General features: G+C 42.3%; 2 protein-coding genes across 2 annotated transcripts; both read left to right on the top strand.

The window, feature by feature from the left end:
* Positions 1-203: 203 nt before the first annotated feature.
* On the top strand, positions 204-669 carry LOC127338651 (uncharacterized). Its single transcript, XM_051364688.2, has 2 exons — positions 204-528; positions 641-669. The coding sequence occupies exons 1-2, from the start codon at positions 204-206 to the stop codon at positions 667-669; spliced, it is 354 nt and encodes a 117-aa protein (XP_051220648.1).
* Positions 670-2,515: 1,846 nt separating this feature from the next.
* Positions 2,516-3,527, top strand: LOC127344138 (probable F-box protein At5g04010). Its single transcript, XM_051370357.2, has one exon. The coding sequence runs from the start codon at positions 2,547-2,549 to the stop codon at positions 3,354-3,356; it is 810 nt and encodes a 269-aa protein (XP_051226317.1). The 5' UTR covers positions 2,516-2,546; the 3' UTR covers positions 3,357-3,527.
* The last annotated feature ends 19,780 nt before the right edge of the window (positions 3,528-23,307 follow it).

Below are 23,307 nucleotides of genomic sequence, written 5' to 3'. Positions count from 1 at the left end.
CTTATTACTGTACTTTGTATTGCATTCATATATATTTGTTTATGGCGGAAATAGAAATCCATAATAAATGACCAATCTAATAAGATATTTTCCATATCTCAATCTTTACTCCTAAGAGTCAATATAAACCCAACCAACAGGCTCAAACTCTGCACCGAAATCACACAACTAGTGTATCAAAATAATCTACACTGGCAGCAACCATGGTGAAACTCTCGGGTTTCTTCATCCTCCTCACCTTGGCAATGGTCGCAGTGGCCAGTGCGTCGGCGACAGCTATAGGCACAGAGGGTGCTTGTGTCGGTGACATATTCGCCCTAATCCCAAAGTGCATACTCTACGTGATCGGCCCGCCGGGCACGAAGACTAAGCCATCGCAAGCATGCTGCGACACATGGCGGAAGGTGGATATACCATGTCTGTGCTCCAAGGTGGACGCTGATGTCGAGTCGATTATAGACATGGAGGAAGTTGTGTACGTCGCTGACTACTGCAAGCGACCACTCACGCCTGGCTCCAAGTGTGGAAGTAAGTGCTCGTACATGTTTCTCTCGCCCGACACATGAGGTTCTTAATTTACTTTGTTTTTACGGTTAGTTGTTAATTTACTCGTGCTTGTTGTTGGTAATTCTTTTTGCAGCTTACACTGTCCCCTCTGCTGGCGGATAAATCAAGCGAGAAATACTGGTGACCGCTTCGTGTGCTATGGTCTCTACCTTCGAAATTCACTTGACTTGTATCCTGAACTCAGCCAAGTGATTCTCTAAGGTGCATGTCATGTCATCAAGGAATGCACAAGCGGACAACAAAGACATGCTATGATCTTTGTTTTGTAGGGAGCACCCAAGCTATGTCCAATTTGTTTTACAAAATCGATGATATGAAGTTCTATTACCTTTATTGACCGATTTTTCATCAATACTCTCTCCATTTAAATTAATTGATGCGGAATTCTCTAGATACCCATGTATCTAGATATTTCTTTAGTATGATTATATAAGTATGAATTTAAATAAATTGACTTCAGTTAATTTGAAATGAGGGAGTATAAGTTAATCGCTCAGTATACATAAATAGAGAAAACTCCAAATCTAAATCCCTCTCGTTCTTGCTGATCTGTTGTAAAGAACCACACATGCAACCATGGTGTTCTTGATGGTTTTTTTATTCCAGAAACGAGCAAGACCTTGGACAATAGCAATCCTAGCTTCTAAAACACCGAAAACTCTCCGAGTGTCCTTTCAGCATTCCTCTTGTGCATTGCAAAATTCAGCTTGCTTGTTGTTGGATTTGGGATGATCTTCACAAATATAGGCCACGCCAAATAAATGTCACCGGCAAGATAATAGCCCATAGTGTAGGCAGGACTGTGTAGTTGCAAGTCGTAGCATTCGCAAATCTAGCAAAAAGATAAGACCACTACAAGACATTGATATCATTGAGAAAACCCGCTAGTCAAAAGAAACAATGCTAAATTCGTAAGTCCTTTGATGCCACGGCCTGAAGAACTAGTGTATGTGCCATGTCAATAGGAAAGTTCTTTCATCTTCAATGCAAACAATCTATGCTCCCTAGCATTTTCGGCCAACCACTTTTCTCGTTGAGCGTCATTAATCTCTTTGTATCGTCTTCATTGGGAGCTAAAAAATCCACCACACCAAACACACGAGTGATCACCTTAGGAAACACACACTGTCGAGAGTAGTATCTTCGCCGATGTGTAGATACTCGTCGGTGTAGTCCACCGAAATGGCATATGCAATCATTCGCGCAGATGTGGATATCTTTTGACGCAGAGTCGCAGACTAAAACCAATCAGCCCAGCCAAATCCGTTTGGTGTGTAAAAAGGATAATTGGCCTCACAAGAGCATTTAAAGATTCCTTAGAACTTGCATTTTAGAATATTATTATTATTTTCTTTACTTTCAGAAATAATACATGTTTTTAGAAACTTTTATAAAATTAATACAGTGCCGTTCTGACCAAAGACGACCATCACTTGTCATCCACCGAAGACGATAAGTGCTTAGTCGTCTTCAGCCAAGATGACGCTATATTATTTTCAAAATTTTCTAAAAGCGTATTATTCCCGAAATTAAAAGAAAAAGTAATATTTTAAAAACTTAACCGGGTCGGGCCGGGAACGGAAAATGAGTTGGTACGGTACTCAATCTACCTCCACGTGTCTAGCAGCGACCCGCTCTCGTGTGCGCTTTCTGTGCGCGCTACGCGTGGTCTCGTTCTCGCTGCAACGCCACGCTCTGTCCGACGGCAGCTCCCGGCGCGGCGCGCGCAAGAGGCCATCTCGGCACGCTCTGTCCCTCGCCGCCACGCGCCCGGCTCAGGCCGCGCCACACCACCAGCCAGCCCGCTACCACGTGCTCCGCTCACGCGCGCCCACACACCGCCCATCGTCTCTTCCAATGGCAATCTCCTACTACATGCATACGCACGCCGCCGGCCGATATAAACAAGCGCCCGCACTGACGTGCACGGACCGATCTCCACCCCAAAACTCGACGACAACAACCACAGCAGCGACCATATGCGCTACGGCGGAGCGACGACGACAATGCCGGCACGGCCATCGCCGTCCCAGGCGCCTCCGTGGGAGGCGCTCTCCCTCGTGGCCAGCTTCCTGGACGCCGGTTCCCTCGCCGCGGCGTCCTGCGTCTCCACCTCCTGGCACGCCGCCTTCGCCGCCGACCACCTCTGGGCGCGCCTCTGCCGCTCCCACTACCCGTCCGCCATCGGCCTCCTCCCCTTACACTCCCACAGCAACGGCAATGCCGCCGACCGACGCGCCTGCCCGCACCGCGGCCTCTACGCGCTCTTCCACGCCGCATCCTCACGCGGCCGCTCGCTCCCGGCGCCCCGCCTCGCGCTCGCCGACGTGGCCTTCTGTGTCGACCTCTTCGCGGCGAGCGGCGAGGCCACGCTCTCCTTCGCTGTCACCGCGTCCGACGCCGGCGTCAGGAAGGCCCCCGGCGGCGTGTTCCAGTTCGTCGTGGACGTCAGCGACCGGAACGCGGCCGCCGGGCCGGGGGAGCACTGGAGCGTGCGGTGGACGGCCGTGCGGACAGGGCTCGCGCCTGAGGCGGCGATCGTGATGATGGACGCCAAGGTGCCTGCGTCCAGGGCGGGCGCGCTCGGGAGCGGCGAGAGGGGCGAGGCGTGGGCCACGGAGACGATGCCCGCTCCGGGATGCGGCGGCGGGAAGCTGGAGGCGGAGGTCGTGGTCGGGGTGACCGGGGAGGAGATGCTGGTGGAGACGGTGAGGCTCGGGGTGTTGCTGGACTGCCGGTACGTCAGCGTCGACGAGGGGCTCAGATACTTGCAGCATTTCCTCTTGTAATATACGGCAGGAATACACTACTGTACATGTACTTTGAGCGATCGAGTACAGTTCTTCAGATCTGCCATGATCAGTGAGGTGACCTGCATCGTCTTGTGCTGCTTATCTGGGCAGCATCCTGTGCTCATGTAAATCGTTCAAGTTACTGGAATTCCAAATTTTTTTTTTTTTTTTTTTTTTTGAAACGGAGGCAAAAGCTTTGCCTCATCCATTAATTAAGCAGAAGGTGCACAGTTTTTAGGAGAAAACCGGGCAAAAACCTACAACAACGGGACAAAGCCCACACCTACAAGGGGCACACCCAGCCACCCTGGCTACCCACAAAAGCTAAAGCTCAAGCCGGCCTATGCCAAACAGGTGGCTCTTCAGGAAGAGACCGGCAGCTCCGATTCTGAAGACGAGCCCCGAAGAGGAGAGGCGCAAGACCTGCACGCCGAATAGGACCTTCACCGGACTACCCCTTGAAGGTCATCGTACACCGCCTAAAGGCAGCTTCGACTTCACAGCAAGAGGAGACACCGTAGAGTAAACGTAGAGTAAACGCTGAGTATCTTAGCAGTGTTACCTAGAATAAACGTTGAGTATTTTAGCAGTGTCACATAGAATAAACGTTGAAGTGGAGGAAAGAAAAAGATAAAAAAGACTTTACCTTCTCTTAGCACAATCTCTCTCACCAAAAAATTTAGATGTCTCGTTACTAAGACTAAAAAGTAACCGATTATACATCATGTTTTATATTATATTTTATTGTTATATCTAGATTACGTGGCAGGATTAAGATAAGACAGTCATATCAACCATTGCACTTGCCCTTAAAGAGCAACTGGTAAATAACCAAACGTACGTTGTTACGTGGCAGGATTAAGATAAGACAGTCATATCAACCATTGCACTTGCCCTTAGAGAGCAACTGGTAAATAACCAAACGTATCCCTTTATTTGTTAAGTGAATATGTGAACCCATCAAAATGATCTCTTCTTAAATGTTTTCGGCATTAATAATAATTCAAATTACAATAATAGTCTAAATTTAAAAAGCAATCTGAATGTAACAAATGGTCAAATCATCATACTACTAATTTTTATGCGGTTTTTGTATTTTATGAGAAAGAACTAGAAAATAAAGATTAAAAATAAGACAAATAAAATACTTGTAAAATTTAAAAGAGAAAAGAGAGCTCACAAAATTTGTTTTCAACACAAAACATATTATCATTATAGCTCATAGTACAAGATATCTCGGCACATAGCGTCGAGTTGGGACCAAAGATGCCTAAACGCACAATATGAAAGAAAGATGAACTAAACACTTGCAGTTGATACAGAAGATTGCATATGAAGCCAAACAACAATCGCAGACTCGATATTGATGCATCTGCAATCTTTAAGGGCTTCCATCGTGCTCCATACCAGTTGATGCCCCGTGGGTGGTTCTCCCAACGGTCTATCCGGCGTATGCACTCGAGGCTGAGGAGGATTGAGCTGAAGATTTTGGGGAACCATCACCGAGCTCAATCTCAGAGGCCCCCCGCCGTTGAATCTGGGGATCAACAACAAAGGTGTTGTCGTCCACTGATACGTCTCAAACGTATTTATAATTTCTTATGTTCCATGCTACTTTTATGATGATACTCACATGTTTTATACACATTATATGTCATTATTATGCATTTTCTGGCACTAACCTATTAACGAGATGTCGAAGAGCCAGTTGCTGTTTTCTGCTGTTTTTGGTTTCAGAAATCCTAGTAACGAAATATTCTCGGAATTGGACGAAATCAACGCCCAGGGTCCTATTTTTCCACGAAGCTTCCAAAAGTCCGAAGATGAAACGAAGTGGGGCCACGAGGTGGCCAGACAACAGGGCGGCGCGGCCTGGACCCTGGCCGCGCGGCCCTGGCGTCTGGGCCCCTCGTGACGCCCCTTGACCTACCTCTTCGCCTACTTAAGCCTCCGTCGATAATAGCCCCAGTACCGAGAGCCACGATACGAAAAACCTTCCAGAGACGCCGCTGCCGCCAATCCCATCACGGGTGATTCAGGAGATCGCCTCCGGCTCCCTTCCGGAGAGGGGAATCATCTCCCGGAGGACTCTACACCGCCAAGGTCGCCTCCGGATTGATGTGTGAGTAGTTCACCCCTGGACTATGGGTCCATAGCAGTAGCTAGATGGTCGTCTTCTCCTTATTGTGCTATCATTGTCTGATCTTGTGAGCTGCCTATCATGATCAAGATCATCTATCTGTAAAGCTACATGTGCGTTTGTTGGGATCTGATGGATAATGAATACTATGCTATGTTGATTATCAATTTATCTATGTGTTGTTTATGATCTTGCATGCTCTCCGTTGCTAGTAGAGGCTCTGGCCAAGTCATTGCTTGTAACTCCAAGAGGGGGTACTTATGCTCGATAGTGGGTTCATGCCTCCATTAAATCTGGGACAAGGATGAGAAAGTTCTAAGGTTGTGGATGTGCTGTTGCCACTAGGGATAAAACATCAATACTATGTCTAAGGATGTATTTGTTGATTACATTACGCACCATACTTAATGCAATTGTCTGTTGTTTGCAACTTAATACTGGAAGGGGTTCGGATGATAGCCTGAAGGTGGACTTTTTAGGCATAGATGCATGCTGGATAGCGGTCTATGTACTTTGTCGTAATGCCCAATTAAATCTCACACTACTCATCATATCATGTATGCGCATTGTTATGCTCTCGTTATTTGTCAATTGCCCAACTGTAATTTGTTTACCCAATATGCTATTTCTTATGAGAGAGACACCTCTAGTGAACTGTGGACTCCGGTCCATTCTTTTATATCGAATACAATCTACTGCAATACTGTTTCTACTGTTTTCTGCAAATATCATCTTCCATACTATATATCTAATCCTTTGTTACAGCAAGCCGGTGAGATTGACAACCTCACTGTCACGTTGGGGCAAAGTAATTTGGTTGTGTCGTGCAGGTTCCACGTTGGTGCCGGAATCTCTGGTGTTGCGCCGCACTACACTCCGCCGCCATCAACCTTCAACGTGCTTCTTGGCTCCTACTGGTTCGATAAACCTTGGTTTCTTACTGAGGGAAAACTTGCTTCTATACGCATCACACCTTCCTCTTGGGGTTCCCAACGGACGTGTGCATACACGCTATCAAGCATATTTTCTGGTGCCGTTGCCGGGGAGATCAAGACACGCTGCAAGGGGAGTCTCCACCTCCAATCTCTTTACTTTGTTTTTGTCTTGCTTTGTTTTTATTTATTACTTTGTTTGCTGCACTAAAACAAAACACAAAAAATTTAGTTGCTAGTTTTACTTTATTTACTGTCTTGTTCTCTATATTAAAAACACAAAAAAAATTAGTTACTTGCATTTACTCTATCTAGTTTACTTTATTTACTATTGCTAAAATGGGTACTCCTGAAAATACTAAGTTGTGTGACTTCACAAACACAAATAATAATGATTTCTTATGCACACCTATTGCTCCACCTGCTACTACAGCAGAATTCTTTGAAATTAAACCTGCTTTACTAAATCTTGTTATGAGAGAGCAATTTTCTGGTGTTAGTTCTGATGATGCTGCTGCCCATCTAAATAATTTCGTTGAACTATGTGAAATGCAAAAGTATAAGGATGTAGATGGTGACATTATAAAGTTAAAATTGTTTCCTTTCTCATTAAGAGGAAGAGCTAAAGATTGGTTGCTATCTTTGCCTAAGAATAGTATTAATTCATGGACTAAATGTAAGGATGCTTTCATTGGTAGATATTATCATCCTGCTAAAATTATCTCTTTGAGAAGTAGCATAATGAATTTTAAGCAATTAGATACTGAGCATGTTGCACAAGCATGGGAAAGAATAAAGTCTTTGGTTAAAAACTGCCCAACCCATGGACTGACTACTTGGATGATCATCCAAACCTTTTATGCAGGATTGAATTTTTCTTCACGGAACCTATTGGATTCAGCTGCTGGAGGTACCTTTATGTCCAGCACTTTGGGGGCAGCAACAAAGCTTCTTGATGATATGATGATAAATTACTTTGAATGGCACACGGAAAGAGCTCCACAAGGTAAGAAGGTAAATTCTGTTGAAGAAACCTCTTCCTTGAGTGATAAGATTGATGCTATTATGTCTATGCTTGTGAGTGGTAGGACTAATGTTGATCCTAATAATGTTCCGTTAGCTTCATTGGTTGCCCAAGAAGAACATGTTGATGTGAACTTCATTAAAAATAATAATTTCAGCAACAATGCTTATCGGAACAATTCTAGTAACAACTATAGGCGATATCCTTATAATAATGGTAACGGTTATGGTAATTCTTATGGGAATTCTTACAATAATAATAGGAATACACCCCCTGGACTTGAAGCCATGCTTAAGGAATTTATTAGTACACAAACTGCTTTTAACAAATCTATTGAAGAAAAGCTTGGGAAAATTGATATACTTGCTTCTAAAGTTGATAGTCTTGCTGCTGATATTGATCTTTTAAAATTGAAAGTTATGCCTAATAAGGATGATGAAAATAAAAATTTTACTGCAGCAAATGCCATCCAAGTTAGAATTAATGAGAATATAAGATTAATGGCTGAACTGCATGCTAGGTGGGAAAGAGAAGAAAATGAAAAACTAGCTAAAGAGAATAATGCAGCTAAAGTTTGGACTATAACCACCACTAGTAATGCTAATGCTCCACATGTTGCTGCACCTCCTACTATTAATGATAAAATAATTGGTGTTAGCAATGTTTCTACTCCTAATGCAAAGCGAGCAAAACTGCCTGAAATTGCTAAAACTGCTGAAACTGTCTGTGATAAAACTGCTGAATTTTTTTCCAACATTGGGGATAATGATCCCATTGCTTTAGATCATAATGGTTTAGATTTTGATGATTTTCACATCTCTGAAATTATAAAGTTCTTACAAAAAATTGCTAAGAGTCCTAATGCTAGTGCTATAAATTTGGCCTTTACAAAACATATTACAAATGCTCTCATAAAAGCTAGAGAAGAGAAACTAAAACTTGAAACTTCTATTCCTAGGAAGTTAGAAGATGGTTGGGAGCCCATCATTAAGATGAAGGTCAATGATTTTGATTGTAATGCTTTGTGTGATCTTGGTGCAAGTATTTCTGTTATGCCTAAGAAAATTTATGATATGCTTGACTTGCCACCATTGAAAAATTGTTATTTGGATGTTAATCTTGCTGATAATGCTATAAAGAAACCTTTGGGGCAAGTTGATAATGTTCGCATTACGGTTAACAATAACCTTGTCCCCGTTGATTTTGTTGTCTTGGATATTGAATGCAATGCATCTTGTCCCATCATATTGGGAAGACCTTTCTTCGAACTGTTGGTGCTACCATTGATAAGAAGGAAGGTAATATTAAATATCAATTTCCTCTGGTATGGAACACTTCCCTAGAAAGAGAATGAAGTTACCTTTTGATTCTATCATTAGAACAAATTATGATGTTGATGCTTCATCTCTTGATTACACTTGATACACACTTTCTGCGCCTAGCTGAAAGACGTTAAAGAAAAGCGCTTATGGGAGACAACCCATCATTTTACTACAGTATTTTTGTTTTATATTTGAGTCTTGGAAGTTGTTACTACTGTATCAACCTCTCCTTATCTTAGTTTTATTGCATTGTTGTGCCAAGTAAAGTCTCTAATCAAAGGATGATACTAGATTTGGATTACTGCGCAGAAACAGATTTTCTTGCTGTCACGAATCTGGCTAAAATTCTCTGTAGGTAACTCAGAAAATTATGCTAATTTACGTGCGTGATCCTCAGATATGTACGCAACTTTCATTAGTTTTAAGTTTTATCATCTGAGCAAGTCTGGTGCCTCTAAAAAATACGTCTTTACGGACTGTTCTGTTTTGACAGATTCTGCCTTTTATTTCACATTGCCTGTTTTGCTATGTCAGATGGATTTCTTTGTTCCATTAACTTTCAGTAGCTTTGTGCAATGTCCAGAAGTGTTAAGAATGATTGTGTTACCTCTGAACATGTGAATTTTTTTATTATGCACTAACCCTCTAATGAGTTTGTTTCGAGTTTGGTGTGGAGGAAGTTTTCAAGGGTCAAGAGAGGAGGATGATACAATATGATCAAGGAGAGTGAAAGCTCTAAGCTTGGGGATGCCCCGGTGGTTCACCCCTACATATTTCAAGAATACTCAAGCGTCTAAGCTTGGGGATGCCCAAGGCATCCCCTTCTTCATGGACAACATTATCAGGTTCCTCTAGTGAAACTATATTTTTATTCTGTCACATCTTATGTACTTTACTTGGAGCGTCTGTTTGTTTTTTGTTTTCTGTTTTGTTTGAATAAAGTTGGATCCTAGCATTCATTGTGTGGGAGAGAGACACGCTCCGCTGTTGCATATGGACAAATATGTCCTTAGCTTTACTCATAATATTCATGGCGAAGGTTGAACTGCTTCGTTAAATTGTTATATGGTTGGAAACGGGAAATGCTATATGTGGTAATTGGTATAATATCTTGAATAATGTGATACTTGGCAATTGTTGTGCTCATGTTTAAGCTCTTGCATCATATACTTTGCACCTATTAGTGAATAAATACATAGAGCTTGCTAAAATTTGGTTTGCATAATTGGTCTCTCTAAGGTCTAGATATTTTCTAGTAAGAGTCGAACAACGAGGAAGACGGTATAGAGTCTTATAATGCTTAGAATGTGTCTTTTATGTGAGTTTTGTTGTACCGGTTCATACTTGAGTTTGCTTCAAACAACCTTGCTAGCCTAAACCTTGTATCGAGAGGGAATACTTCTCATGCATCCAAAATCCTTGAGCCAAACACTATGCCATTTGTGTCCACCATACCTACCTACCACATGGTATTTCTCCGCCATTACAAAGTAAATTGCTTGAGTGCTACCTTTAAACAATTCAAAATTTATCACCTCTGATTTGTGTCAATGTTTTATAGCTCATGAGGAAGTATGTGGTGTTTATCTTTCAATCTTGTTGGGCAACTTTCACCAATGGACTAGTGGCTTTATCCGCTTATCCAATAATTTTGCAGAAAGAGCTGGCAATGGGATTCCCAGTCCCAAATTAATTAACCTAAATAGACACTCCTCCATGGTATGTGATTGTTGGACGGCACCCGAAGGATTCGGTTAGCCATGGCTTGAGAAAGCAAAGGTGGGGAGGAGTGTCATCTAAATAAAACTAAAATAAAAAGGCACTCCTTCATGGTATGAGATTGTTGGCAGGCACCCGAGGATTCGGTTAGCCATGGTTTGTGAAAGAAAGGTTGGAAGGAGTGCCACACAAAAATAAAAATAAAATGGGAGCCGCTCTTTGAAGGTTTGTCTGGCAAGGGGGTTAGAGTACCCACTACCATTCGTTGACAACAACAAACACCTCTCAAAACTTTACTTTTATGCTCTCTTATTGTTTTCAAAATAAAAGCTCTAGCACAAATATAGCAATCAATGCTTCCCTCTGTGAAGGGCCTTTCTTCTACTTTTATTGTTGAGTCAGTTTACCCATTTCTCTCTATCTTAAGAAGTAAACACTTGTGTTAACTGTGCATTGATTCCTACATACTTGCATATTGCACTTGTTATATTACTTTATGTTGACAATATCCATGAGATATACATGTTATAAGTTGAAAGCAACCGCTGAAACTTAATCTTCCTTTGTGTTGTTTCAATACCTTTACTATGAAACTATTGCTTTATGAGTTAACTCTTATGCAAGACTTATTGATGCTTGTCTTGAAAGTACTATTCATGAAAAGTCTTTGCTATATGATTCATTTGTTTACTCATTACATTTACCATTGTTTCAAATCGCTGCATTCATTACATGTGCTTACAATAGTATTGATCAAGATTATGTTGGTAGCATTGTCACTAAGAAATTATCTTTGTTATCGTTTGCCTACTCGGGACGAGTAGAACTAAGCTTGGGGATGCTTGATACGTCTCAAACGTATCTATAATTTCTTATGTTCCATGCTAGTTTTATGATGATACTCACATGTTTTATACACATTATATGTCATTATTATGCATTTCTTATGCATTTTCCGGCGATCGTGATGATGGACGCCAAGGTGCCTGCGTCCAGGGCGGGCGCGCTCGGGAGCGGCGAGAGGGGCGAGGCGTGGGCCACGGAGATGATGCCCGCTCCGGGATGCGGCGGCGGGAAGCTGGAGGCGGAGGTCGTGGTCGGGGTGACCGGGGAGGAGATGCTGGTGGAGACGGTGAGGCTCGGGGTGTTGCTGGACTGCCGGTACGTCAGCGTCGACGAGGGGCTCAGATACTTGCAGCATTTCCTCTTGTAATATACGGCAGGAATACACTACTGTACATGTACTTTGAGCGATCGAGTACAGTTCTTCAGATCTGCCATGATCAGTGAGGTGACCTGCATCGTCTTGTGCTGCTTATCTGGGCAGCATCCTGTGCTCATGTAAATCGTTCAAGTTACTGGAATTCCAAATTTTGAATCCTCCGGGGATGACCTTAGGGTACGTACAACGTAGAGTAAACGCTGAGTATCTTAGCAGTGTTACCTAGAATAAACGCTGAGTATTTTAGCAGTGTCACGTAGAATAAACGCTGAAGTGGAGGAAAGAAAAAGATAAAAAAGACTTTACCTTCTCTTAGCACAATCTCTCTCACCAAAAAATTTAGATGTCTCGTTACTAAGACTAAAAAGTAACCGATTATACATCATGTTTTATATTATATTTTATTGTTATATCTAGATTACGTGGCAGGATTAAGATAAGACAGTCATATCAACCATTGCACTTGCCCTTAAAGAGCAACTGGTAAATAACCAAACGTACGTTGTTACGTGGCAGGATTAAGATAAGACAGTCATATCAACCATTGCACTTGCCCTTAGAGAGCAACTGGTAAATAACCAAACGTATCCCTTTATTTGTTAAGTGAATATGTGAACCCATCAAAATGATCTCTTCTTAAATGTTTTCGGCATTAATAATAATTCAAATTACAATAATAGTCTAAATTTAAAAAATAATCTGAATGTAACAAATGGTCAAATCATCATACTACTAATTTTTATGTGGTTTTTGTATTTTATGAGAAAGAACTAGAAAATAAAGATTAAAAATAAGACAAATAAAATACTTGTAAAATTTAAAAGAGAAAAGAGAGCTCACAAAATTTGTTTTCAACATAAAACATATTATCATTATAGCTCATAGTACAAGATATCTCGGCACATAGCGTCGAGTTGGGACCAAAGATGCCTAAACGCACAATATGAAAGAAAGATGAACTAAACACTTGCAGTTGATACAGAAGATTGCCTATGAAGCCAAACAACAATCGCAGACTCGATATTGCTGCATCTGCAATCTTTAAGGGCTTCCATCGTGCTCCATACCAGTTGATGCCCCGTGGGTGGTTCTCCCAACGGTCTATCCGGCGTATGCACTCGAGGCTGAGGAGGATTGAGCTGAAGATTTTGGGGAACCATCACCGAGCTCAATCTCAGAGGCCCCCCGCCGTTGAATCTGGGGATCAACAACAAAGGTGTTGTCGTCCACTGATACGTCTCAAACGTATCTATAATTTCTTATGTTCCATGCTACTTTTATGATGATACTCACATATTTTATACACATTATATGTCATTATTATGCATTTTCCGGCACTAACCTATTAACGAGATGCCGAAGAGCCAGTTGCTGTTTTCTGCTGTTTTTGGTTTCAGAAATCCTAGTAAGGAAATATTCTCGGAATTGGACGAAATCAACGCCCAGGGTCCTATTTTTCCATGAAGCTTCCAAAAGTCCGAAGATGAAACGAAGTGGGCCACGAGGTGGCCAGACAACAGGGCGGCGCGGCCTGGACCCTGGTCGCGCGGCCCTGGCGTCTGGGCCCCTCGTGACGCCCCTTGACCTACCTCTTCGCCTACTTAAGCCTCCGTCGATAATAGCCCCAGTACCGAGAGCCACGATACGAAAAACCTTCCAGAGACGCCGCCGCCGCCAATCCCATCTCGGGGGATTCAGGAGATCGCCTCCGGCACCCTGCCGGAGAGGGGAATCATCTCCCGGAGGACTCTACACCGCCATGGTCGCCTCCGGATTGATGTGTGAGTAGTTCACCCCTGGACTATGGGTCCATAGCAGTAGCTAGATGGTCGCCTTCTCCTTATTGTGCTATCATTGTCTGATCTTGTGAGCTGCCTATCATGATCAAGATCATCTATCTGTAAAGCTACATGTGCGTTTGTTGGGATCTGATGGATAATGAATACTATGCTATGTTGATTATCAATTTATCTATGTGTTGTTTATGATCTTGCATGCTCTCCGTTGCTAGTAGAGGCTCTGGCCAAGTCATTGCTTGTAACTCCAAGAGGGGGTACTTATGCTCGATAGTGGGTTCATGCCTCCATTAAATCTGGGACAGTGACAGAAAGTTCTAAGGTTGTGGATGTGATGTTGCCACTAGGGATAAAACATCAATACTATGTCTAAGGATGTATTTGTTGATTACATTACGCACCATACTTAATGCAATTGTCTGTTGTTTGCAACTTAATACTGGAAGGGGTTCGGATGATAACCTGAAGGTGGACTTTTTAGGCATAGATGCATGCTGGATAGCGGTCTATGTACTTTGTCGTAATGTCCAATTAAATCTCACACTACTCATCATATCATGTATGCGCATTGTTATGCTCTCGTTATTTGTCAATTGCCCAACTGTAATTTGTTTACCCAATATGCTATTTCTTATGGGAGAGACACCTCTAGTGAACTGTGGACCCCGGTCCATTCTTTTATATCGAATACAATCTACTGCAATACTATTTCTACTGTTTTCTGCAAACATCATCTTCCACACTATACATCTAATCCTTTGTTACAGCAAGCCGGTGAGATTGACAACCTCGCTGTCACGTTGGGGCAAAGTAATTTGGTTGTGTTGTGCAGGTTCCACGTTGGCGCCGGAATCCCTGGTGTTGCGCCGCACTACACTCCACCGCCATCAACCTTCAACGTGCTTCTTGGCTCCTACTGGTTCGATAAACCTTGGTTTCTTACTGAGGGAAAACTTGCTTCTATACGCATCACACCTTCCTCTTGGGGTTCCCAACGGACGTGTGCATACACGCTATCATCCACCTCTGGTGACACAGCCCGAACGGTGAAAGGATAACATCTTCTACAAGGTGATCATCTGGCAAGTAAAACATTGTGCCTGCTGAAATTATGAAGAAACTATACCGCACCTCTATATCATTGCCTCTTCTGATAATCTTGCAAGCACATAGACAACTCCAAGATTTTCGCTGCCCATGAATCTCATGTGTTGTGCATGAGCATAACTGATGTTTGAAAATGTGGATGTCGTGTTACCTTTGCTCCAAAAGCCCACACTGAGTATATTACTCCACCTCAAACCTTGAGCAGCAAAAACCATAGGTTGTAAGCATAAATTTGAAATCTTAGCCAAAACACCACTGATTCTTAACATATTCAACTCCATATTGACTGAGACACCACTTCTGAATAGATTGGCAGGAAGCAAAATGGTAAACTTGAACATCATCTCCGGCCAGAAATGCCTCAAAACTGTAACTATGGTGATGTTGCACCTTTCAAACATCCCACAGGTGTACCAGTACCATGCTTGTAGCAACAAAAAATGGTTTCCATGAATTGCTGCAAGCTTGCTACTAGGATTATTACTTGTAAGAGATGAGCCAGCATACCCAAAAGTAGTGGCAGTAGTCCAAGGAAATGAATAGCACGGCATGGATATATTATCCCAGAAAATCATTGCCGCCATAAGGTGGCCTTGAATCTTTGCTTTAGAGACGAAGAGGACGACATCGCGCTAACAACGCCCTCTTACCGGCCGCCCCGGCACACCTAGCATCTGTGTTTTCTCCAGCACCTCCCACACACGGCACGCACCCGACCTCAGTGTGAGGATGTGCGCAGAATCGAGCACGAACTCGGAGGCCACCACCAGCCTACCGACGGATCGACCGCCCAGGCCCTCACTTGTTGGCCAGAATGAGCCACAATTTCGGGGAGAAACGCTAGCAGGAGCGCCAAAATGCCCATTGAGCAGGAGGACACCGGGTCTAGAGTCAAATATGAGCACATCCGGTATATTCTCCCCCAAACTAGGCCACGGATCTGGCAACATAACACCGACAGAGAACCCGTCATTAGCTAGGCCCTGACCACCGAACCACCACACCGCCATGGATTTCAGAGAGAAAGGGGGAAGACGGGCAACATACATGAGTGAATCTGGAGATCGGTTTATTGGGGAGAAACCTAGCTAGACTAAAAAAGAAATACTAGAAAAGCTACAAGATCCTGGGCCCCTCCCACCTACCTCCGGCCACCGTGGCCGCCGGAGATGAGGGAGAGAGAGCCCAGGGAAGATCTCGCTGGGGAGGCATCAAGGAGAGCCTCACAGGGGAGGAAGTCGCAACAGGGGCAAGTCAAAGAAAGGTACAAAAGGACTAGAGTGCTAAGCTGCCTTCCCGGCACCACCACTATAATGAATGGCTCAAACAAATAGGAGATGAGAGAGCCCTTGATCCTTTCTAGAATAGAATATAAAGAGAAGCTTGTTCTGCCCATCTGTCGGGGCGATGACCCCCGGTAGGTCAAGAGTGTGCCAAGCTTGGCTAAGTAAGATAGCCAGAAACCGGTTTACACAGGTAATCCAGACATTGTCGTTTCTAACCAAAGATAAAGATACCGGAAAACCGGCATAAGATACTGGTTTGAAGGTCGCCTGGGTTGAGCAATCTGGTATACCCAAGGGGTATACCGGAAAAGGTGATACCGGCATAAACTAAACCAGATTATGATGGCTTAGTTTAACACTGTTGGATAAAACAATCCGGTATACTAGGAGGGGTATACCGGAGTAAAGGAAACCGGTGATATCTAAGCCGGAGATATTCCCAAGAGGAGAAATTGAGATACAAATGGTAAGAAGCCGGTCCTCACGGATAAAGATACCGGAAAACCGGCATAAGATACCGGAAAACCGACATAAGATACCGGAGATCCGGCATAGGCTCAACTGTAGCTTGTCGGCACTCCAGTCAAAGATTTCCTCAAGGACTAAAGGACAAGATGAGCGAAGCACTTCAGCTTTAATCGAAGCTGTAAGGGTATATTGCCCCTATGTGTGGTTTTGGTAATTAATGACAACCCCTATGGACTAATGTTTTCATTGAGTTTATATGAAGGAATATTCCATAGGTACTTCTTATATTCCATGTGTTGGATTCAAGTATGGATACCATGAAGATAAAGATATACCTTGTGTATTGGTATCAAGATCATCGATTTAAAGATACATAAGTGATAAGATCAAGAAGAAGAAATGAAGATTGAGTTCCTAGGTGGAACTCAATATTTGCCATGCTCTATCTTAAGTGAGTATGAGAAGATCACATGTTTGAAGCTTGCCATCCAATTGGTGATATTGGACATGTGAAGATGTGCATCAATGGAGCTTTCCCATCATAGTGTATGGGGGAGCATTTGTGAGTCTTCACGAAGCAACATTGATCAAGTGAGGCATTCCAGCTTGTGTAGAGCTTGAAGAGTTATCATCAAGATCAAGCGGGATGCGCAAGGCAAAGGTATGACCTTAATAGGTTTTCCTTTTACCGGTCTCAAGGTGATTGATGGGAGACCGGATTATAGGATAGATAGCCGCACTATTAAGAGGGGCTTTCGGTTGGGTAACTTGATCACATCGTCTTAGGGAGCTCAATCCTTTGCATACTTTGCATATCCCTATTGCTTCTTGGTGTTTCTCGGTGTGAGGTTCTTGAGCTTGTTGCTAGCTTTACAACAAGCCCAAGTTCATCGAAAACGGAGTTCGCATGCATCTTCTATTGCGTTTTCGAGGTTGGGTGATTTTACCGGATATTCATGATATAAGGTTCTACCTTTTATATTCATGATAAAATCCCCTCCTACAGTTTCTTGAGTTTTCACTTTCTATAGGATAGCATTCGTTGTTATCTTTCAAACAAAACTGGTTTCATTCGAATCGGAGTTCGGGAGCATTTTCTTATTAATTGTAGTGGGAGCAAATTCAACAAAGTAGCTATCATTATTATTCTCGTCATCAAATATAGGAGGCATAGTATAATCGTAATAAACTTTATCCTCCATAGTAGGTGGCACCAAAATACCACTATCATTATAATCATCATAAATGGGAGGCAAAGTATCATCAAAGTAAATTTTCTCCTCCATGCTTGGGAGACTAAAAATATCATGCTCATCAAAACCAGCTTCCCCAAGCTTAAATTCTTCCATAGCATTAGCAATAATAGTATTCAAAGAGTTCATGCTAATAACATTGCTACAACTATTTTGCAAGCAAAGTTCCATGGGTTTTTAAATTCTCTCTTCAAACACATCATGTCCTAATTCAATATAAAGTTCATAAAGATCTCTAATTTTTTTGTTGTTTTCCATTAAGCCTAACTAGTGAAAATAAAAACAAGAAACAAAAAGATGCAATTGCAGGATCTAAAGGAAATAGCTTCGAGCACTCACACACCGGCAACAGTGCTAGGAAATAGCTTAGTAGTCGGAGGATGTGAATACCTTTTACCTTACCTCCCCGGCAACGGCGCCAGAAAAGTGCTTGATGTCTACGCTTTCTATTCCTGTAGACAGTGTTGGGCCTCCAAGAGGAGAGGTTTGTAGAACAGCAGCAAGTTTCCCTTAAGTGAATCACCCAAGGTTTATCGAACTCAGGGAGGAAGAGGTCAAAGATATCCCTCTCAAGCAACCCTACAATCACGATAGAAGAAGTCTCTTCTGTCCCCAACACACCTAATACACTTGTCAGATGTATAGGTGCACTAGTTCGGCGAAGAGATAGTAAAATACAAGTGATATGGATGAATATGAGTGGTAATAGCAATCTGAAATAAATATGGCAGCGAGTAAACATGCAGTGGAACAGTAAATAAACGGAGATTCGATGTTTGGAAACAAGGCCTAGGGATCCTACTTTCACTAGTGGACACTCTCAACATTGATCACATAATAAAACCACTCTACACTCTCTTGTTGGATGACAAACACCATTAATTGTGTAGGGCTACAAGAGCACCTCAATGCCGGAGTTAACAAGCTCCACAACATTCGATGTTCATATTTAAATAACCTTAGAGTGCATGATAGACCAACGCAATTATACCGAGTACTAACATAGCATGCACACTGTCAACATCAGCTATGAAAGGGGGAATAGATCACATCAATACTATCATAGTAATAGTTAACTTCATAATCTACAAGAGATCACAATCATAACCTATGCCAAGTACTACATGATGCACACACTGTCAACATTACATCATGAAGGAGGAATAGACTACTTTAATAACATCACTACAGTAGCACATAGATTAATAGTGATACAAAGCTCATCATATGGATCTCAATCATGTAAGGCAGCTCATGAGATCATTGTATTGAAGTACATGGGAGAGAGATTAACCACATAGCTACCGGTACAGCCCTTAGCCTCGAGGGAGAACTACTCCCTCCTCATCATGGAAGCAGCGATGGTGATGAAGATGGCGGTGGTGTCGCTGGAGATGCCTTCCGGGGGCACTTCCCCATCCCGGCGGCGTGCCGGAACAGAGACTTCTGTCCCCCGAATCTTGGCTTCACGATGGCGGCGGATCTGGAACTTTTCTCGTGTCGTGGCTTATTCGTATCGAAGATTTAGGTCACGAGGCTTATTATAGGCGAAGAGGTGGAGTCGGAAGGGACCTGGGGGGCCCACACACTAGGGGGGCGCGGCCCCCCTTGGCCGCGCCGCCACCACGTGTGGGGCCTCCATGGCTCCCCTCTGGCCCCTCTTCGGTGCTCTGGAAGCTTCCGGGAAAAATAAGATACTGGGCGTTGATTTCGTCCAATTCCGAGAATATTTCCTTTGTAGGATTTCTGAAACCAAAAACAGCAGAAAACAGGAACTGGCACTTCGGCATCTTGTGAATAGGTTAGTTCCGGAAAATGCATAATAATGACATAAAGTGTGAACAAAACATGTGTGTATCATCATAAAAGTAGCATGGAACATAAGAAATTATAGATATGTTTGAGACGTATCAGCATCCCCAAGCTTAGTTCCTACTCGTCCTCGAGTAGGTAAACGATAACAAAGATAATTTCTGAAGTGACATGCTACCATAATCTTGATCATACTATTGTAAAGCATATGAGATGAATGCAGCGATTCAAAGCAATGGTAAAGACAATGAGTAAACAACTGAATCATATAACAAAGACTTCTCATGAATAGTACTTTTAAGACAAGCATCAATAAGTCTTGCATAAGAGTTAACTCATAAAGCAATAGATTCAAAGTAAAGCTTTGAAGCAACACAAAGGAAGATATAAGTTTTAGCAGTTGCTTTCAACTTCAACATGTATATCTCATGGATAATTGTCATCATAAAGCAATATAACAAGTGCAATAGGTAAACATGTAAGAATCAATGCACACAGTTGACACAACTGTTTGCTTCTAAGATAGAAAGAAGTAGGCAAACTGACTCAACATAAAGTAAAAGAAAGGCCCTTCGCAGAGGGAAGCATGGATTACTATTTTTGTGCTAGAGCTTTTATTTTGAAAACATAGAAGCAATTTTGTCAACGGTAGTAATAAAGCATATGCATTATGTATAAGATATCCTATAAGTTGCAAGCCTCATGAATAGATTACCAATAGTTCCCGCACCTTGTCCTAATTAGCTTGGATTTACATGGATTATCATTGCATAACATATGTTTTAACCAAGTATCACAAAGGGGTACCTCTATGTCGCCTGTACAAAGGTCTAAGGAGAAAGCTCGCATTGGATTTCTCGGTTTTGATTATTCTCAACTTAGACATCCATACCGGGACAACATAGACAACAGATAATGGACTCCTCTTTAATGCATAATCATTCAACAACAGATAATATTCTCATAAGAGATTGAGGATTTTTGTCCAAACTGAAACTTCCACCATGGATCATGGCTTTAGTTAGCGGCTTCTATTCACTAGGGAACATGTAGCAGAACTTGTTGAAAACGGTGTTTCAAGCACTTTTCTGGCACCGTTATTACAACTCATACTCATCCATATCACTTGCATCTCACTATCTTTTCGCCGAACTAGTGCGCCTATACATCTGACAAGTGTATTAGGTGTGTTGGGGACACAAGAGACTTCTTGTATCGTGATTGCAGGGTTGCTTGAGAGGGATATCTTTGACCTCTTCCTCCCTGAGTTCGATAAACCTTGGGTGATTCACTTAAGGGAAACTTGCTGCTGTTCTACAAACCTCTACTCTTGGAGGCCCAACACTTTCTACAGGAATAGAAGCGTGCGTAGACATCAGAAATCCACTCAACACACTAAAAAAGGCAATATGAAATAAAAGGCAGAATCTGTCAAAACAGAACAGTCTGTAAAGACGAAGTTTTTTCGAGGCACTTAACATGCAAAGATGAAGAAGCTCAAATTGAATGAAAGTTGCGTACATATCTGAGGATTACTCATGAATTTTCACAGAATTTTTAGACTCTCCTACAGAGAGAACAGCTCAAATTCATGACAGCTAAAAATCTGTTTCTGCGCAGAAATCCAAATCTAGTATCAACTCTCTATCAAAGACTTTACTTGGCACAACAATGCAATAAAATAAATATAAGGAGAGGTTGCTACAGTAGTAACAACTTCCAAGACACAACAAAACAGTAGCAAAATAAAAACATGGGTTATCTCCCAAGAAGTGCTTTCTTTATAGCCATTAAGATGGGCTTAGTAAATTTAATGATGCACTCGCAAGTAGTAAGAGTTGAAGCAAAAGAGAGCATCAAAAGTAAATAAGATACACTTTTAAGTCTAACCCACTTCCTATGAAAAGGAATCTTGTAAATAAACAAGTCATATAAGCATAATGCAATAAGCATAGAAAAACAAGACAAGCGCAAGTTCAAGATTTTCAGCAAAAAGAGAGGTGTTTTAGTAACATGAAAGTCCCTACAACCATATTGTCCTCTCTCATAAAGATTTTCAGTAGCATCATGAACAAACTCAAAAATATAACTATCACATGAAACATTCTTATCATGAGCTACATGCATAAAATTATTACTCTCCACATAAGCATAGTTATTACTATTAATTGTAGTGGGAGCAAATTCAACAAAGTAGCTATCATTATTATTCTCATCATCAAATATAGGAGGCATAGTATAATCATAATAAACTTTATCCTCCATAGTAGGTGGCACCAAAATACCACTATCATTATAATCATCATAAATGGGAGGCAAAGTATCATCAAAGTAAATTTTCTCCTCCATGCTTGGGGGACTAAAAATATCATGCTCATCAAAACCAGCTTCCCCAAGCTTAGAATTTTCCATAGCATTAACAACAATGGTGTTCAAAGCCTTCATACTAATAACATTGCCATTAGCATGCATATAAAGTTCCATAGGTTTTTTAATTTTCTCTTCAAACACATCATGTCCTAATTCAATATAAAGTTCATAAAGATCTCTAATTTTTTTGTTGTTTTCCATTAAGCCTAACTAGTGAAATAAAAACAAGAAACAAAAAGATGCAATTGCAGGATCTAAAGGAAATAGCTTCGAGAACTCACGCACCGGCAACAGTGCTAGGAAATAGCTTAGTAGTCGGAGGATGTGAATACCTTTTACCTTACCTCCCCGGCAACAGCGCCCGAAAATAGCTTGATGTCTACGCACGCTTCTATTCCTGTATACAGTGTTGGGCCTCCAAGAGCAGAGGTTTGTAGAACAGCAGCAAGTTTCTCTTAAGTGAATCACCCAAGGTTTATCGAACTCAGGGAGGTAGAGGTCAAAGATATCACTCTCAAGCAACCCTGCAATTAAGATACAAGAAGTCTCTTGTGTCCCCAACACATCTAATACACTTGTCAGATGTATAGGTGCACTAGTTCGGCGAAGAGATAGTGAAATACAAGTAATATGGATAATTGTAAGTAGTAATTGTAATCTGAAATAAAAATGGCAGCAAACGAACATGTAGCAGAACTTGTTGGAAACGGTGTTTCAATGCTTAGAAACAAGGCCTAGGGATCATATTTTCACTAGTGGACACTCTCAAAAATGATCACATAACTGAATAAATAAATGCTACTCTCTAACACTCTCTTGTTGGATAACAAACACTATTCATTGTGTAGGGCTATAAAAGCACACCTCAAGCCGGAGTAAACAAGCTCCACAACTTCCGGAGTTCATATTAAAGTAACCTATAGAGTGCATAATAGACCGTTGCAATTTAGACCGAGTACTAACATAGCATACACACTATCACCAATAGCTATGAAAGGAGGAATATATCACATCAATACTATCATAGTAATAGTTAACTTCATAATCTAGAAGAGATTACAATCATAACCTACGCCAAGTACTACATGATGCACACACTGTCAACTTTACATCATGGAGGAGGAATAGACTACTTTAATAACATCACTAGAGTAGCACATAGATTAATAGTGATACAAAGCTCATGATCACATAAAGATCACACCATGGGAGAGAGAGATGAACCACATAGCTACCGGTAGAGCCCTCAGCCCCAAGGGAGACTACTCACACATGGACATGGTGATGAGGAGCTTGATGGTGGTGTTGATGGAGAGGTGCAGCCCCGCGAAGATGGTGGAGGAGGCAGCCACGGAGCCGGCGGCGGCGGCCTAGGGGCGGCGGCGGCCTAGGGGGCAGCGGCGGCCTAGGGGGCAGCGGCTCCTTGGCCCCCCTTCTTCCTTGTGGATGGTGCTGCAATGGTGCTGGTCCTCCCCTCCAAGACGGCTGCTTGGGAGG

This window comes from Lolium perenne, chromosome 3, assembly GCF_019359855.2.
Source record: "Lolium perenne isolate Kyuss_39 chromosome 3, Kyuss_2.0, whole genome shotgun sequence".
In the NCBI taxonomy this organism is placed as follows: Eukaryota; Viridiplantae; Streptophyta; class Magnoliopsida; order Poales; family Poaceae; genus Lolium; species Lolium perenne.
The sequence above is the reverse complement of the archived record's forward strand: the minus strand, read 5'-3'. Positions and strand labels throughout refer to the sequence as shown.